This window comes from Phalaenopsis equestris, unplaced genomic scaffold (genome assembly GCF_001263595.1).
Source record: "Phalaenopsis equestris unplaced genomic scaffold, ASM126359v1 Scaffold227139, whole genome shotgun sequence".
Classification (NCBI taxonomy): domain Eukaryota; kingdom Viridiplantae; phylum Streptophyta; class Magnoliopsida; order Asparagales; family Orchidaceae; genus Phalaenopsis; species Phalaenopsis equestris.
In genome coordinates this window covers 72740-91975 of record NW_018245139.1, presented here as the reverse complement: position 1 = coordinate 91975, position 19236 = coordinate 72740, and the positions used below count along the sequence as shown (strand labels likewise).

Genomic DNA, 19236 nt, shown 5'->3' with positions numbered 1-19236 from the left:
ATTATATATTTATATAATATAAGTTATATAATTAATATATAATATTATTTTTATATATTAATATTAGGGATGTCAAACAGGCTTGTCGTCGTTCGCAAACAGTTCATATTCGGTTCGTGTTCGGCTCGTTCGTCAAGAAAGGAACACGAACTTATTCCAAAGAAACTAAATTTTAAACGAACACTTTCGGTTCCTTTACACCCCTACACACGAGCGTTGATAAGCTCGTGCTATCCTGTTTTTGTTGTATCGAGGGATCGAGGCCTGTTTTTGTTGTATCGAGAGATCCAGGACGGATCGAAGACTGAAAAAGACGGTGGAAGGAGATACAGGTGGGCTTTGCTGGAAGGATTCAGAGTCCGCAATTGATTTCTTAGGCGCCTTCTTCCGCAATTTTATCCAGCTTCTAGGGTTTGATTTGGGCTTTTCTTGCTATTTTGTTATCAATAACTAATGAGAGTGTGAGGGGGATTTCTAGGTGTTGTAATCGCTTATCTGTATTGTGTTTTCCTTCCTTTGTTGTTCGAGGGTTTTCAATTAGATCTCCTGTAAAGGCCGCAAAGGATGTATTCTTGTTATTTTTGGTACCAGTGACTCTCGATAGTTGTTTTATATTTCCTTCTTTCGTTCTTTTTGTTTAATCGCAATTTTCTTCGCTCTTGGTTTTGGTTTGTATAAAAAAAAGGATAAAATAACTAAAATAAATAAAAAAAAGGGTACAAGCTTGTTCTTGTATCTGTTGTTGCAAGCAAGAACTTCTATCGCAAGAAGAAAAAAAAAATCCATTTAAAAGAGGGGAAAGCTTGATGGGCAGTTCGATTGTGGCAAAGCGTGGTAATGGATATCTTGGGGTCACTGAACCGATCTCCTTTAGTGGTCCCACTGAGTTAGATGTGATTAAAACTCGAGAGTTGGAGAAGGTACTTTTCTTGGATATTTTACTCCCAAATTATACACATTTTGTGCTGGCTCTGGATGTTAAATCCTATGCAGTACATTTTTTTGGCCAGTTTCTTGAAGACGCTGGATTGTATGAAAGTCCAGAAGAAGCAATATCGAGGGAGGAGGTCCTAGGGAGGTTGGATCAGGTTAATCTGTTATAATATTATATTAATTCGAAGTTGTCCTCAATGGTCTTGTCTTATATTTCACATGACATTTCTGCTTTTTGGTTTGCTACAGATAGTGAAGATCTGGGTTAAAAGGATCAGTAGGGCAAAGGGTTTTAATGAGCAGTTTGTACAAGAAGCAAATGCAAAAATCTTCACTTTTGGGTCTTACCGTCTTGGGGTATAAATTTCTCATCTAATTTTTTTCCTCTCTTTTTTTATAGGAAACTTCTTTGTTGTTATAGAACGGTGGGAAGTTTAACAATCATTTTAGTTGGTATGAAACTTGAATTTTAGGACTAAGAATTTTTTGTGCAAAACAAATTGGTATGTTGATTGTGAGAACAATATAAATTGTATGATGTATTTGCATTGATGAAGCATTTTATTGACTAACATAAAACTATTTTCTTCTTGAAAGTATTGTGTAAATATAATGGTTCATGTGAAATTGGTTATATTTAGTGGTTTAGCATATGGATAAATTGTGCTTGCTTCTTTACATCTTGTATTTTGGGTGGTGGCAGGGTGGTTGTATTTAATTGTTTCATTCCACTCTGTAAAGTTGTCTCCATTTGTATGGGTTTGTCGAATATATTCATCATGAAGAAGATTTTTAGTGAACTAAGCATTTTGATGAGTGTTTTTTGTATTTTGTTTAAGGATGCAATTGAGCAAGGTTAATCTGAGTATCTTGTGGATTTGACTTAGCCTAGTTATTCTAAAATTTGTACATGTTCTGTTCAAGCTTGAACCAAGTTTCACTTATATGTTTGTACATGAGTTGTTTGAATTTTTTTTTAATCATACCTGGTTTCTACATTACTTGCCTAAATTAATTAAATGATTACTTTATAGAAAGTTAAAATTTAAATGGGTACTTTATTTCTCATTTGAACAATAAATTGCTTAAAAGTAAATGAACAAGCAATTAAATTTAACTGGAATTAGTAATTAACTACCTAGAACTAACTTAATATGTCATGAGCAAAATTTCCTACAATCATTTAACATAAATATATAACAACATACTTGTTCATTGAAACAAAGAACTAAGAAACGAATTGCATTAAATCACATGTACATTCCCAGTAAGGGATTAATTAACTTGAAAAATTTAGAAAGCTAAAAAATAAAATCCGAACATACACTTGAGGAAGAAGCAATATGCAGATTCACTAATAGCAAATTGATTGCAATGACTGAAATTTAATTTAGTTTATTAAAATTTTAAAAATAATTATTAATATCTTGAAATTAATTTTGTTAATATGAAATTTATTCTTCAATATTCTCAAAAAAATTTTAAAAAAATTAATTAAATATTTGAAATAATTAATGTAATTTTGATATTTTTATTATTAAGGTGTGATAAATAAACATTTTTTAATTAAGTAAATATGTTATTGATAATTAATCATAAAATATAATTGATATTAAGTTGAAATCTATTATTTTTAAATATGCACATAATCAAATTATATTTAGTCAAACTTAAATTAAAAAATTTAGGAGTTATTTTTGAGCTCAATATTAAGCTTTTAACAAGTTTATTGTTGAACAACAAATAAGCTAGTTTGTAAACATAAATAAATGAGTTGGATTGTGTTCAAGCTTAGTTAATGTCACTTTTGATTTCTTAAAAAGTATTCAGATTTGTTTGATTATTAACTTAAACAATTATTAACCAAGCCTAGTTTGAGTTATTTATTCAGGGCATTGGTTCAGCGACAACCCAAATTTTGTTAATGCTTTTATTATTATCTGTAATATATTTTTTGTATTTGGATTTAAAAGATAAATATCCTTCCACATACCAATGGAATCTCTTTCGTTGAATATTTCAGTAGGAAAGAGTCTTAGTTGTTTGGGTTGCTTTCAACCTTACATCTTTGTATTGAATACCACATCTTTCTAGTATAACAAATAAAAAATTTTACTGCTATCAACTGAGACAATTAGTGTACTTCATTTGTGTGTTTGTTGAATTATTTATGCAAGTAAATAAGAGTTGGTTAATGATCATGGATCTTTGTTCTTTTACATATATGGTTAAGTCGCCATCTTCAAATTCAGAATCACGCCTTCTCATTTAGCATCTTTTACATATATAGTGAAGTCGCCATGTTCAAATTCAGAAATATGAGATAATTGAATGTTTAGTTGGTTCCCTCGGGACTATAAATGGAGTATCATAGGGGATTATTTCCGCCAACTGTCGTTATACTGGTTTGGGCTGTTATGATGATTATCCTTCATTTGTGGGATCTATATTCAACCAAATTATTCATTTTGGTAATCAAACAGAAAAATTATTTATATTCCATTTAATTTCATTTATCAGAGGCTTAACTGGCATCTTGTTCCAGCCTCTTCTTTTTCTGTATTATGTTGCTTTTAGGTTTAACTAGCAGAAATTAACTCAGTTTGATTATGTGTTTTGGATGAACAATTGTTGTCTTTTGCGCTAGGTGCATGGTCCTGGGGCAGATATTGACACTTTATGTGTGGGACCGAGACATGCAACTAGAGAAGTAAGCACAGTTTTTTTCTTTGTTATTTTATTTTGAATTTGCGCCTTCATTTGCCCAGTAACACAATCTGATGCTTCATATCCCGTTTCAGGAAGACTTTTTCACGGAACTTCATAACATGTTGGCTGAGATGCCTGAGGTAACAGAGCTTCATCCAGTGGCTGATGCTCATGTACCGGTGATGAAGTTCTGTTTTAATGGGGTCTCTATAGATCTTCTATATGCAAAGTTGGCACTTTGGGTGATTCCTGAAGTAAGTACTGTTTTTTTCTTTCATTGCCCTTAATGATATCATGGGAGTATTGAATGGTATCGCTTTCATCCTCATAATGCCACTTAGTCCCTTTTGCTTGAATGTTTCATTGAATTATTCTATAAACATGTTAATCCTGTTGAGAGCTTTGTTCTACTTTGTTGGATGACTAATCATTCTGTTTCTCTCCTGTTGTTCTTGTGTCTCAACATTGCATCATCTTTTTGTTACTTGGTAGATTATTTTCAATATTATTTGCTTATAAACATAATTAAAAACTAAAGTAACTCAAATGACATACCCATCAAATGCTATCTCAAAAGCGATGTCTCTTCTTGTTGCTTCAAGGACAAGTGCTAAGTGTCCACATCTAAATCGGGAGCAATCCATTTTGATATGATCAGTTGTGGAATTAGGTGTGGACTTAGGGATGCACCTATCACTCCTAGATTTTTACTAAACTCTTTAGTATTATATAATACACTGAAAATTTGGCCCCCTAAACTTAAATACTTGATAATAATTTAATATGTACTATATTTTTATTCAATAATAATATGTAATAGTTTTAAATTTTCATAAGAAGTTTAAAACTTTAAATTTAAATACTCTTCACACCTTAATTTTTAATTTCGCCACCCCTCTAATTTTGATGTTGCTTTAGGCTGCGATGCTACCGATAAATTTTATATTTCCATATGTAGATGAATGCCAGATGAGTAACATATTATGTATTTATGGCATATTATTTACGTAAAGTTTTAGCATCCCAACTTAATGGTAATCTAAATTGGGTGGACTGCATGAAACCGTGTCGTTCTAAATTAAATGTACTGAATGAAACTAATGATTCACAATCTAAATTTATCGGGAACAATAATTTATATCGAATTTAGGAAAAATATTGTGCTCACTTATCAAGATCTTACTACAACAATAACAAGAACAACAACAACTGACCTTTATACTACTAAGTGGGGTCGGCAACATGAATTCTTTTTATCTATTATGTCTATTGAGTGTCATGTTTTACTTTAATTCTAATAAATTAAGATCATTTTTTATACAACATGCCCAAGGCCTTTTAGGTCTACCTCTATTTTTCTTAACATAAGTCAAATCTAAAGCATCTACTCTCCTAATCAAATTATCAGATGGTCAATGTTTAATGTGACCAAACCATTTAAGATAAATCTCCTTAATTATGTCTACCACTAGGGCTAATCCAACACTTTCATGGATACATTTATTTTGCGTTTTGTCTCTAATAGTCAAGCCACTCATCAACCTAAATATCCTTTTCTCAGCAACACTTAACTTAGTTTTATGCTTCTCTTTTAAAGATCAACATTCTGCGGCATAAAGCGTTGCAGGTCTCATCACCATCTTATAAAATTTCCTTTAAGTTTAAGCGCTACTTTTCTATTACACAGTAGGCCTGACACATTCCTGCACTTCAACCATTCAATTTGAATTCTACTAATAAGATCCCAATATATATCACCATCACTTTGAACAATAAACCCAAGATAGCTAAAATGTTGACACCTTTTAATGATCTGATCAACTATTTATACAACTCTACCACTTGATCTACTACTACTAAAATTACATTCCATTTATTAAGTTTTAGATCCACTTAAACTAAGGCCTTTATAATGCAAACAAGTTTTTTTTTTGAACTCTTTCTCTAGTCTTATCCACAAGAAGGATATCATCAGCGAAAAGCATACACCAAGGTACATCCTCCCGTAAATGTCCATTAAGTGCATCCCAAACCAAAAAAAAAAAAAATTATATGGGCTTTAAACCAATCCCTGGTGTAATCCAACTGACATAGGAGAGTACTTGGTCAGTCCTCCTTTTCAAACTCATGTAACAACTCTAGTCTATATATCTTTAATGACTTGAATAGAAGTTTTATGAACACCTTTCTTTTTTAAAACTCTCCAAAGAACCTTTCTTGGAACCTTATGGTAAGCTTTTTCTACAACAACAACTACGAAGCCTTAATACCAATACGTGGGGTTGGCTACATGAATCCTTTTTCTCCATTGTGTCTTTATTAGTGTCATATTTTCATTTCGTTCTAATAAATTAAGATCATTTTTTATACAATAAGCCCAAGTCTTCCTAGGTCTACCTCTGCCAATTTTAACATAAGTCAAATCTAAAACATCTACTCTCCTAATCGGATCATCAGATGGCGATGTTTAATGTGACCAAACCAATAAAAATCATTAAAAATCATATTTAGACTTTCCTTACTCTCTTTGTACTATCCATCAAACCTTTCAATAAATGTAAAATTTCCATAGTAGACTTGCCTGACATAAATCTAAATTGATTATGATAAATCGTTGTATCATGACTTGACCTATATTCAATTACTCTCTCCCATATATTAAATGTATGACACATTGTATCGCGTTTTATGAAAATTTTAAGCCAAACAAAATTTCATTAGAAGAACAAAGACCAAGTTAGCTAGAAATCAACACTTTGTAAAGTGCATATGATTATTTACTATAAGACTTGATGAGTTGATGGTCTCTAGAGACTTTGAAGGTAGTTCTATCTAATTGATTAAGAGATTGACAATTGCTTAAAAAGACCATGCCTATGAAGGGTGATAAATGAATATTATCTATAATGGTGAGATAACACATTCTTGTTTTTAATTTGGGGGCTTTATTCACATAGCACTAAAATTTCTCATATTTGCAAATTTAGCACAACTCTTGATATTCACTATCTTGGCACTAAAATCGTTTATATGCAACGAAGATATACCATAATTTCACATGAAAGTTCATGCATATTCCCCAAAAAAACCCAATTGTAACTTGAGAACCAGGAAAGGATAGCAAGGACCTTGCTCTAGCTAAGGGTGAGGCTTCGACTGTCAATGAAGTTTTATCTAGTACTCAAACAAAGCCCTTTAGACTCTAATGTTGACTTCCATAATTCAAGTTTTTCCATGCTTTCTCTCTAGTCTTATCCACGGGAAGGATATCATCAGCGAAAAGCATACACTAAAGTACATCCTCTTGTAAATATCTAGTAAGAGCATCCATAACTTAAGCAAAAAGATATGAGCTTAAAGCCAATTCCTTGATGTAATACAATTGAAATAGGAAAATATTTGGTCAATCCTTCTTTTGTTCGAACTCAAGTAATAACTCTAGTGTACATATCTTTAATGACTTAAATACAAGTCATATCAACACATATCTCCTCTAGAACCCTCCAAAGCATGTCTTTTGGTACCTTATCGTAAGTTTTTTCTAAATCAATAAAAATCATATGTATATCCTCCTTATTCTCTCTGAACTTCTTTGTCAAACCTCTCAATAAATGTATATCTTACATAGTAGACCTTCCTGACATAAATCCAAATTGATTATGAGAAATCTTTGTAATATGTCTTAACCTGTGTTCAATTACCCTCTCCCAATTTTTGAAGTGTGACACATCAACTTAATTCCTTTATAATTTGCACCCTCTTGTGCATCCCTTTTATTCTTAAAAATGAGGACCAAAAAACTCTTCCTCCAGTCTTCCCTTTTATTCTTAAAAATGGGGACCAAAAAACTCTTCCTCCAGTCAGACATTTTTTTACTATTTAAAATAATATTAAAGAATTTAGTAAGTCAAGAAAATCCCCTATCTTTAATATATCTCCACTCTTCAATTAGGATATTATCAGGTCCTATAGCTTTCTACTCTTTTTTTCTTTAAAGCCTCCTCAACTTCTTTTTTACTAATGTGACGGTAAAAAATAAACATTTTATTATTATTAACGATATCAAGATCACTAATGTTGATCGCATTTTCAAAAATTACATTAAAAAATTTATCAAAATAACTCACCCATCCATGTTGAATATCTTTTTTCCCAAAGAAAACACTTCTTGATTTTCTTCTTTGATACACTTTACTTGAGTTAAATCTTTACTTTTTCTTTCTCATTGTTTGGTTAGTTTATACATATATTTTTTACCCTCTTTAATATCTAATATATTATAAAGATCATTAAAAAAATTTTTAGTGTCACAGATTGTTCTCTTAGACTTCCTACGGGTCATTTTATATTTTTCCCAGTTTTCTGAGCTTTTACTTTTAAATCAATTTTTATAACATAATTTCTTGTATTTTATCTGTTCTTGCACATTGTTCCATCAATTTTTTTATTTATAAAACTATTTTCTTTTAATTCTCGATGTACATCTTTTGTCACTTTTTTAATAGTGTTTGTTACTTTATTCCACATAGAATTTGCTTCTTCATAAACATTTTAAATCTTGAAATTTTGAAGTTTACTCATAAAAATAATTTTATTCGTCATTTTGGTGTCTCTGTCTAATTCTACAACAATGATCCCTAGTATTTTTTTTTACTATTCATCTTAAAATCTAGAACTAATAATCGATGTTGAGTGCTTAAATTATCACTTGGAATGACCTTACAATCTTAACATTCTCAACGATTTCTTTTTCTCATAAGAAAATAGTTAATTTGTGTTTTATTAGATTCATTGTTATAAGTAATAATAATATGCTCATCTCTTTTCTCATACGCTAAAGTAAAAACTTATATGACTACCTTTTTCATTAATCACTCCAAAACCGTTGCCACCATGAATATTTCTAAAACCTTTTATCACTCTATTGACATGTCCATTTAAATCTTCTCCAATAAAATCCTTTCTTCAAGAGGTATCATTTGTATTAAGTCTTCTAGGTCACTCAAGAATTTATCTTTAGAATCTATATTTAAATCTACTTGAGGAGCGTAAGCACTTATAATATTAAGAATATTAGTATCAACAACAATCTTAAGGGCTATAATTCCATCTCCAATTTTATTAATTTTCACAATATTATCTTTCAAACTTATCTATAATTACACCTACACAATTTCTATTGCTACTCTTACTTGAATACCAAAGTTTAAAACCTAAGTTATCAATCTTCTTAGTCACTTTTTCACCTATTTAATTTTTTGAATACATAAGATATTTATCTTTTGAAGAATCATAAGATCAACTAATTCTTTTAATTTACTTGTGAGAGTATCTATATTCCAAGATCCTATCCTAATATTAGTTTTATGTACTAATTTCCTTACGCACATCTTTCCATAATGTGGGAACCCTTGCTTATTTGACATTACACCCGAGCAACGGTGTAGCAACCATTGCACAGTTGTCATTGTATTTAAACCATTCATCGCGTTGCTTCCAGGAGACTCCCTAGCAATTACACAATGATCAAAAGGATTCATATTATGATTTTTAGACAAATTTTACCTTGGCTGTCGACTACCTAACACAGTCCTCCACTTTTCACATCCGGACGCAGCCCTCCACTTTTCATATTTGGGGCTTGCAATGGCTTCTTCGTGAACATCCCATAATAATCGCAGCTTATCTATGGCACGTAAATTTACTTGTATGGATGGATGGGGGGGTTATTTTCAACCCCTTTTTTCAGAGAAGCTTATCATCAAAATCTTTACGGTTTATGCTATAGCCATTATAGATGATGGTGGTATTGCTACTAGAAGAGGTGAGAAGTCAAGGGTGGAGAAAAGAGGGTGATAGGAAGATTGGAAGTTGCTGGCTGATGAGTTGGCACCATTGGTTAGCCATTTGCAAGGGATCTCAATTCTTTAGTTCTTTCCCCCTACGCTACCCATCTCCATGAGCCTCCCTCCTTTACAAAATTTGTTCGCTTTTGCAGAGTGACTCTCCCTAGTATATTTCTTGAACGATGGACTAGGTTTACTGTTGTAATGACATGCAACTATGGTGATAGTTTTGCTACATTTTGAAGCTTATTGTGGTATAGTGGTAAATAGTTATTTTTGGTTGTTAAACTTATAACAATAATATTTTAGTTGTATGAATGTAAATCCGCCTTTAAATTTTTTGGAACTCAATTATTTCACTGATTCCTTTCCACAGACAAAAGAAACAATTAATAAATAATGTGGTAGTCTACACTAACCTATCCCTTAAGTCTCTATTTTTATTTAACTATGATTTAATCTGAACCGACCTTGAAGAATTTCTCTGCTGACAATGTTCATAGGCAGCCATTTATCGGTGCCCGGCAATTTCCTTGCAGTTATATATTGTTTCATCCACCTCAAATGCGCTTTTTCCGTTTTTTTCTTCTTTTTCTTCTAATGAAACACTTCTTATTGCATGATTATTTTTCCTTTTTGTTCTTTTTCCAATATGACTAGAATGTAGATGTTGATATTAACATCAGTCCCTCTTTATTCTTGCGATGAGAAGGCCAATTTAAATTCGTCTAAGATGGCTAGCTGGGGTATCCATTATTGGGATGTCAATCATTTGAACGATTTTTTGATATTGCTAAGTCTTTTTAAAATTTTCTCTTGATTACAGTTAGTTTTCTGAAAAGACAAAAATTGAGATATAAGACAAGTTTCTTATTTTTTTTTGTCTATAAAATGTTCCAATTTTTTTTTTCACAATTGTATGTTGACTTTTAGATTAGCCTTTGAATCTTTGTTCCTGTCTACTTCCTGACTTTCTGTTTTATAACAGGACCTGGACATCTCACAGGACTCTGTATTGCAAAATGCTGATGAGCAAACTGTTCGTAGTTTAAATGGTTGTAGAGTAACAGATCAGATTTTACGTTTGGTCCCAAGTATTCAGGTGCTTTCTTGCTGAGACTCTGGGAATCTTTCTTGAAGCAAATGTGGTACTTTTTCTATTGTGAAAAATTATAATTGTAATACATTGTTCTGATAAATTTTTTATTGGTTCAGAATTTTCGTACAACCCTGAGATGCATGAGATTATGGGCGAAACGTCGTGGAGTTTACTCAAATGTATTTGCGTAATTTCATCTTCATGCTTTGAATAAGAGTGCCTTTTTATGCATGCTTGAGTATGACTTTTTTTTTACACAGGTTGCAGGATTCCTAGGAGGTATAAATTGGGCATTACTTGTTGCCCGCATATGTCAGTTATATCCTAATGCCTTGCCCAGTATGTTGGTTTCTCGGTTTTTTAGGGTTTACACACAGTGGCGGTGGCCAAATCCTGTCATGCTATGTGAGATTGAAGAGGGTACGTTAGGGCTCTCTATTTGGGATCCAAGGAGAAATTTTAAAGATAGACATCATATAATGCCTATAATCACTCCTGCCTATCCTTGCATGAATTCAAGCTACAATGTTTCATCAAGTACATTGCGTGTTATGACTGAAGAATTTCAGCGAGGGAATGAGTTTTGCGAGGTATGATGTTTAGTTTTCAATTACATTATGACTTTTTTTTCTTTAAAATAGACCTTCAGTTTTCTTCTTGCTGCTTGGGACTGCATTTATGCTTATTGATTGGAATCCCAACTGTTTAATTAGCAAAATATTACCTTCATTGATGCTGCTTGCACTCTATAGATTATGTGGGTAGTCGAGCTGGCATGCTTTCTTATGTCTGTTTATTCTCCCTTGATTTTTTTAAAACTGTGCTGTATAAACAATGGCTTATTCCAAACCGCGTAATGTGGATGATGAGACCAGGCAATGGGGGCAAACAAAGCTGATTGGAGCACTCTTTTTGAGCCTTATCCGTTTTTCGAAGCTTATAAAAATTATCTTGAGATTGACATAACTGCTGCAAATGAAGATGATCTTAGGAAATGGAAAGGCTGGGTTGAATCCCGACTTCGCACGCTGATATTAAAGGTAATAGTGCTCAGTAATGCATGTAGTTCTTTAACAAAGCATTTGAGTTTGGCTGAGTATACTGTTCTTTGTGAGGCAGATTGAGAGGTACACATTTGGAATGCTTCAATGCCATCCTCATCCTAATAACTTCTCAGACAAATCAAGAGCATTCCACTTCTGTTATTTCATGGGTTTACAAAGACAGCAAGGAGTTCCAGTTCGTGAAGGTGAACAATTTGACATTAGGGCAACAGTCGAAGAGTTCAAGCAATCTGTCAACATGTATACCTTATGGAAACCTGGAATGGAGATTCAGGTTTCTCATATAAAGCGTAAAAGTATTCCGGTTTTTGTATTTACTAGTGGAATCAGGCCTTCTCGCCCCTCCAGTGCTCCTGCTAGTGTCGATGGCCATAGCATTTCAAAAGCTAAGGCCAACAATATGGTGCAGGCCTGTAAATCCAATGAGACATGTAATGGAGACAAAATTGCAGGCGCAGCTGATGAGGCTGCAGTTGCTTCTTCAAATTATCATTTATTTGAGATAACTGAATGGTTAGTACCTACGGTAGCTCTTCTCATACTTTTCATAGTTATACGTTATTCTAGCTCAGAGGTGTCTACCTATGTGTGTTGTAAAAATGCAGCAGCCAGCCTGGATATATCTCTGGCAGTTCAGATTTGACTACTAAATTAAGAAAGAGGCAAATGGAAGATGCCAGTGAGAGTAATAGGGCTGATACAAAACGTGTGTGCCCTCTCTCAAACAAATCACTTGAAACTGTTGCAGCTGCAGATGGGGGTGGGGATCAGCTTGGAATAGGCTCGGTTAATCAGCTTTTTAAACAAGCCGAACCAGTAGTGATAAAGAACATCTCAGGTAATCCATCTACAATACTTGAAGCTTCGTTAGAGGGGTTTGATGATCATCAGTTGCAGACTAAGGATGAGAACTTGGTAGAAGCTGGGAATGGCTGCTCTGATATCCATCCTACTGCAATGAATATCGGAACTCAAGTTGGATCTTCTCAAAATCAAAATTTACAAAATGGATATATGGCCAATGGAGCTGTGGAGGAGCTTGAGGTGTTTCCAAATGTTCTTGTTTCTTACATCAGCATTTTTGTTCTTTATTTTTTTGGTTTCATGATATCTTTGCTACTTGGTAGCATCACCCGAATGAACTATATCATTTCTATTTTTATAATATAAAGATGGGTTGTCAGATTATTTAGAATTTATAATCACATTAAAGTTTTAAAAGCGAAATGTGAAGCAAGGCATTTTACCCCCATTTAGAATGAATTTTAAGCTTCAAAACATAAAGCGTAAGCTTTAGCATTTTAATTTTATGTATTTAAAATATTAAATTGTACTATCTTAATATAAATCATATAAAATTAAAACTAATAATTCTAATTCTTAAAACCTTCTAGTTTTTATTATTTTTATCCTTCATTAATTTAACATGTTAAATATAATCATATACCATGAAATTAGTTATGAAATATCTGTTTTTTTAAATAATAATATTATAATAAAATATATTTCGGAGCATGCTTAAAATGAATTTAAGCTATAGGAAGTGTCACATTCATACCACAATACTTTGTGTATACAAATCTAATACCTAAATTTTGAGTTTTACATTTTTAAAACCTTACCTAGGCATGATGATGTGTGTTACTTTTTAAAAGTTAGTAATAGCGTATTTTTATGTGGTTTGAAAAATTTAGTGTTATAAATGCAAAAAATAATGTTTATATGTTAGATATGTAAATAAATACATAATAATTGTCTTGTATGTATGCAAATACCCTTAAGTTATACATAAATGATCCATGATGACAACTTAAAATTAATATGATCAAATTATTGCTTTGGTTGATGAGAAAATTGGGTAGATATATGATATGAAGACCTATATTTCAGAACAGAGGCAATGTAAAAAACATGTAGCCTCTTTTTGCTATGAAATGTTTAAGCGGTAAATTTTCTTTCGAAAGATTTTTGACTAATTTATTTTTTTCTCCTTTTGAATAGCATAAAATGTTGAATTAGGCTGCGAGATTAAAAAATATGAAGCTTTGTTTATGTCGCTTATCATAAGCATATGCTTCCCATTATGAAGCCCACGCTTCCTACTATGAATGCTTTGATATTCACACTTCAGAGCAGTATATTTGAATCTGTTTACTTCCTAGTATCATTTTTGTAGCTTTCAAGCATATACTTTTTTTTAAACACCAAATCAAATTCCTGTGTTAAAGGTAACCCGGGGTTCTACTACACTAGTCTTGCATTCAACCCAAGTAGAAATATTCATTACTGTATCTTTCATGCGTCATTTAGCTTTTGGCTTAACTTGAACTTTCAATTGGCATTTTTCCCCTGGTGAACAAAAGCCTGCAGAGCTATCGGTTCCATGCAATGAACCGCCCGCAGCTGCAACACAGCGCAAGCCGCTTATTAGGTAATTTCGTTGCTTACTCAAATTATATTTCAATTCTAGTCTTAACTTTTCTGTGCTTCTGTTCACTCGTGGCTGAAGCTCATCTTTCAAACTTTTTTCCCGTCATTGATTTTATTAGGATAAGCTTCTCCTCTGTCTTAAGAACTGCTGGAAGAAGTAAATAAAAGACATCCTGGTACCATGGATCAGTTTGTTCTTGACACTCGTTCTTCCTGGAAGCAACATGAACAAGAATAGAACAATTTGGAGAAAAGGGATTTCTTACATTTCTAGGTTTTGTACAGTGTACACTTTTTTCTGTTTACTAACAGCTGCGTATGGTCTTCTTCTGTGCTTATATATAGTGGTGGAAAGTTATTCGCTTGCACCTGTTTTTAACTTGTTGAGGTTGATCTAGACAGCCTTATGTTTGTGTTTTTTTATTTTAAATTTATTACTTTTACTTGGGTGATGAGTAGTAGTACTCATGAGTTGAAGTGCGAGGTTTGATGCATTCTTCTTATCTATGTGGGTAAGTTCAGAATCTGTATGGTATGATGGGCAAGGGCATCAGCCATGCTGCCAGATGTGGATTCCATTTTATAAAATGTTTGTTGTCATTCAGGAAATAATCTAATCTTAAAATTGTGATTGCTATTGTAGATCAATTCTTTCTGGAATAATTCTAGTATTTTCGGTTAGTGATAGTGGTGTTTTTAATACAATGTTAAAGATTTGAGTGTTTTATATATAAATACGAAGGATTAGATTTTAAATATGCTAATTCCCAAGAACTTTCTCGTATGTATGTAAATGGCCCCAAAAAATAATGAACACAAGTGATGGAATTTGTTCAAATTGCTTATAAACATTTCAGTTAGTATTGATGGTTCATTCTTTCTTTTGTGTAAGACGGACACCGATATAATTTAATTTTGTTTCTGTTTTCTAATGTTGCCTTTTATTAAGGGATAATTAGAATTTGATAAAAAATTAAAATATTGGTTATGTTTTTATACTGTTTTTGACATTCGAGTAAAAAATTGAAAATTGAACTAGAAAGGGTGCTAGATTTGTAAACAGCAATGTTTCTAGTGTCATTGCCCCTTAACCAGAAAGCTGCAATCATTGCTATGCATGACATGGATGACTCGGATGAAGATCGCTTTTTTAAAAATTTGATCAATTGGACAAGATCCATAATTGATGGTTTCAGCCAAGCTGTTCTCTACGTGCAGCTTTGGATGTCTCATATTAGATATTTTAAATGCTATACAGAATATAAAAAATGATTTGCTCTCTTTCTATTTAATCGTTAATGATTTGCTCTTATTATTCGATTTAATCATTTTTGTATTTCATCAAACATCCATTTTAGTTCATTCTTTCTAAGCGATAATTTGGTTAAGACGAGATTGAATGGTTCATGTAATATAAAGCTTCTATGTGGTTGTGGGTTTAATATGCTTAAAATTTGAGTTTCTTTTATTTTAAAATAGCGTTGATAAATTTGGTTTTTAATTTTAGAAAATGTATTGTTGAGGTACATATGACTTTACAACTAGTCTTAGTTCAAATGGTTAAGAAATAGTTGCAGACATTCAGTGTTTGCCCCTTACAAGTAGGCTTAGGTCTTTTGATTGAAACTGGAATTGATCATTAGTATATTTAACCCAATTTTAATTTCCATTTAGTTCAATCCTTGACATTGAGGTTATAATATCAAATGTAGTGTGTTGTTTACTATAACATGGACAATTAGAGGCTAACATAAACAACTTTACATTGTATAATTTGTAGAAGATAAAAAAAATTATGAATGAGATTATTATTATTAATCTAATAACTTATTTCTTTTATTAATTCTTTAATCAAAATTTTTTTTTTGGTCACACATGAACATTGAAATATTAAATCTACTTCTTATCAATTATCTTCTTAAATCTCTCTCTAAAATCGCAATCTTATATTATATGATTATTGAAAAATTCTTTAAATTTTCAAAGAAATAATAATAACTATATTCAAGAAAATAATAATAGTATATTTCTAGAAAATAATTAAATTTAGAGAAGTAAAATTTCTACAGAAGGATAATTAGAAGGGACATATAATGATTATCGGTGATGACGTGCATGTGACTAGAATAATATTGATGCATTTGTTTTTTTTCAATATTTATTTATCAAAATTTTAAAATTAAAATAAAGCAGAATTTAAAAAATAATATAATCTATTGAAAGGAGTAAAAAATGTATAAAATAATAGATGAAATTTGCTTGTGTGCTTTGCTACTCATGATTTTAATCTCACTGTTATAATATAAATGCAAACACTATTATATGAATATAATATTGTTAAATACAAATAAAAGACAAATGTGATGTAATTTTTCCTTCTTGCCATACCTTAAATTACGAGTAAGACGTTGGCCTTATCACATTTTTGTAATGTGGGATCAATACCTCAAGAGCTAACTCTCATTATTGAACATTCGAAGCTAAAAGGAGTTTGGAGCAAACATATCTTATCTTGATCATAAAGACTAGTCATCCACGTTTCTATAAGATTGTCAGGTGGAAATAGGATAAAATTTGGGAAAGCCAAGGGTTAATAAAAATAAGTGTTTTAGAAGAAAAACTGTTACGAAGATATGATTAAACAAATGTACATCTTATTTGATGATTCATTAAAACTTCTTATGGAGAGAAACACTTGACATGAGAAAAGTAGTGATAAAGCAAAACCATTGGGTGAGAATAAATATAAAGTGTTGTTGTTCCTTGACAAGCTAAAAAAATCACGCACCTTTCTCCTAGCTGGGAATCTAGAAGAAGCATTTATAGAGGTTGAAATCTTTATGATTTTTCATGAAAATAGTAAATGACCATAGGGAATTTATGTAGAGAAACACTTGACATGAGAAAAGTAGTGATAAAGAAAAACCATTGGGTGAAAATAAATATGAAGTGTTTTTGTTCCTTGACAAGCTAAAAAAATCACACACCTTTCTCCTAGCTGGGAATCTAGAAGTAGCATTTATAGAAGTTGGAATCTTCATGATTTTTCATGAAAATAGTAAATGACCATAAGGAATTTTAAAAGCAGCATAAGTCACCTATGGATTCATAGTTGACAAAAAAAATGTGAAATTGATTTAAACAAGACAATTCATCAATTGGGAGAAAAAAATTGTTTAAGACCTTAATTGGATAACAACAAAGACCTAATTTTAAAACCATAATGCTTTATATTTATGCTATAAGTGGTTTTAAAAACTGAATAAACATATTTTTCTAAGTGATTGCAATGTTTTAAGAATAATATGTTTATTTTTCTAAAGCAAATTTATGGATTTCAATGTACAAAGGACTCAGTAAATATCTAAAATTTACACTAAGGTTTAAACACTAGCATGTCCATTATTAGATGCCAAATAATGTTTGTGGTTCATAAATGACTTTTTAAAATTTGAAAATATTTAAAAGCTAATCTACAACATCTATTTTAAAACCTAGAAATCTGTACAAGAAAACTCATCTTAGCACTGTATCACAAGAAAAAACAAAAAAATAAATTCATTTCACAAAGATAAAATAAGCTATATGGCCAAAAAAAAGGAGGAAAAAAAAAAGAATAAAGCACTCAAATTTTGAAAAAAAAAAAATTTATGGTCTTTTTAATGATATATGTTGACCTTATTTTTGATGAGGTCCAATTCCCTTCTATAGAAACATAAGATCTAGCTATATGACTTTTCTGTTTACTATCTTAGAGTATTAGTCTTTGCCATACCACCATACTCAAAGTGGCAAAGGAGGAGACCCTTTAATGATTCCCTAAAAAGCACTTAACCCTTCTCATGACTCACTTAAACCCACGTTTAACCTCTTGGATGAGAACCCTAATCTCTTGGATAGGGACATCTCCACATAGATCAAGCTAACCTCCATTAGGTCAAGCCACCTTGGAGACCCACCCAAAGCCATTTCCATGGTGGACCTAACCATGGTTGACCCAAGCCTAGCCTAAACCCCTTTCCATTTCAATTGAACACCCTTACACATGACCATTCCCAATTGAATTAACATTTTCCCATCGTTGATCTCCAATAGTGAGATGGTGACTCCCCATGGCCGGCAGCCGAAAAACACCAAACCCGAGAGGCCACTTATGACCAAGACCCAAGATTTGAACTCCCCTACTTGGCTCACAACCATTGGATATTGGCTCTCTTCTTCCCTCCACCTAAGTAACCTTTTCCACCCACCGACCATCCCAATTGACCACAATTTCATGGTTTATAAATCCACCACCACCCCACAACCACAAGGGACACATAAACCTTGAGGAAACTCTTCCAAAATCATTCTAGAACCTTCTCACAACCTCACGAAGCTAATCCCAACCATTTTTAGCCCTTCTTCCCCACTGAGAAACCCTAATTTCCCAACTGAAATCCAAGGGTTTTATGCCATTCACAAAACTCCTCGAAACTCCCAATTGATCATCACAAAAGGTTCACAACACCTCAAAATAACTTCCTCGATCAAAATACCCCATTCTCGTGCTCTCTAACTTAATCCTATACCACACTCTAGCCGCCCTTCAACCCAATTCATACCTAGACCCAACCACATCTCAAATTGACACTTGGAGGACGTTCGTGAGACTAAGGTGATGCTTCTAAACCAACCCAATAGAGGCTTCACTTCTTGGGTAAAGGTATAGCTTGAAAATCCCTAATTTTGCCTTGCTTTTGGTGTGGTTTGTTCCTATCTTCATATAAGTGAGAAAAACACATCCATATAGCTAGATACGATGTGTTTTTCTCACTTATATGAAGGTAGGAACAAACCACACTTAATTTTATTGAGTATTGAGCGAGATCTTAGGGTTAGAATGTGGACAGTTCACGAGTTATGGAAAATTAGGGACGATGAATGGATGCCGTCTATTTTCACGTGCATCAAACAAATGGTGGAGAATAGGTCAGACGGGGTGAAGTTATGAGAATCACAGTTTGATTCAGCGGCTGATGTGTAAATTTTGGAGAATCAACGGGCGATGCGTGAGCTTTCGACAGGTCTGATGATACAGTCAGCTCCGCATGGAAAAGTAGATAAATATGGGTTTTTTGAATTAATTAAATATAGAAAATGCTATTTAACTTAA

The 19236-nt window shown here is 32.3% G+C and overlaps 1 protein-coding gene across 1 annotated transcript; it reads left to right on the top strand.

The window, feature by feature from the left end:
* Positions 1 to 207: 207 nt before the first annotated feature.
* On the top strand, positions 208 to 14460 carry LOC110037922 (nuclear poly(A) polymerase 1). The gene is made up of 13 exons (XM_020742662.1): positions 208 to 920; positions 1011 to 1088; positions 1183 to 1290; positions 3581 to 3643; positions 3735 to 3896; positions 10477 to 10590; positions 10704 to 10766; positions 10848 to 11177; positions 11463 to 11627; positions 11707 to 12164; positions 12257 to 12695; positions 14015 to 14082; positions 14201 to 14460. Exons 1-13 carry the CDS (start codon positions 807 to 809, stop codon positions 14244 to 14246), a joined length of 2208 nt encoding a protein of 735 aa, XP_020598321.1. The 5' UTR covers positions 208 to 806; the 3' UTR covers positions 14247 to 14460.
* Positions 14461 to 19236: the final 4776 nt, after the last annotated feature.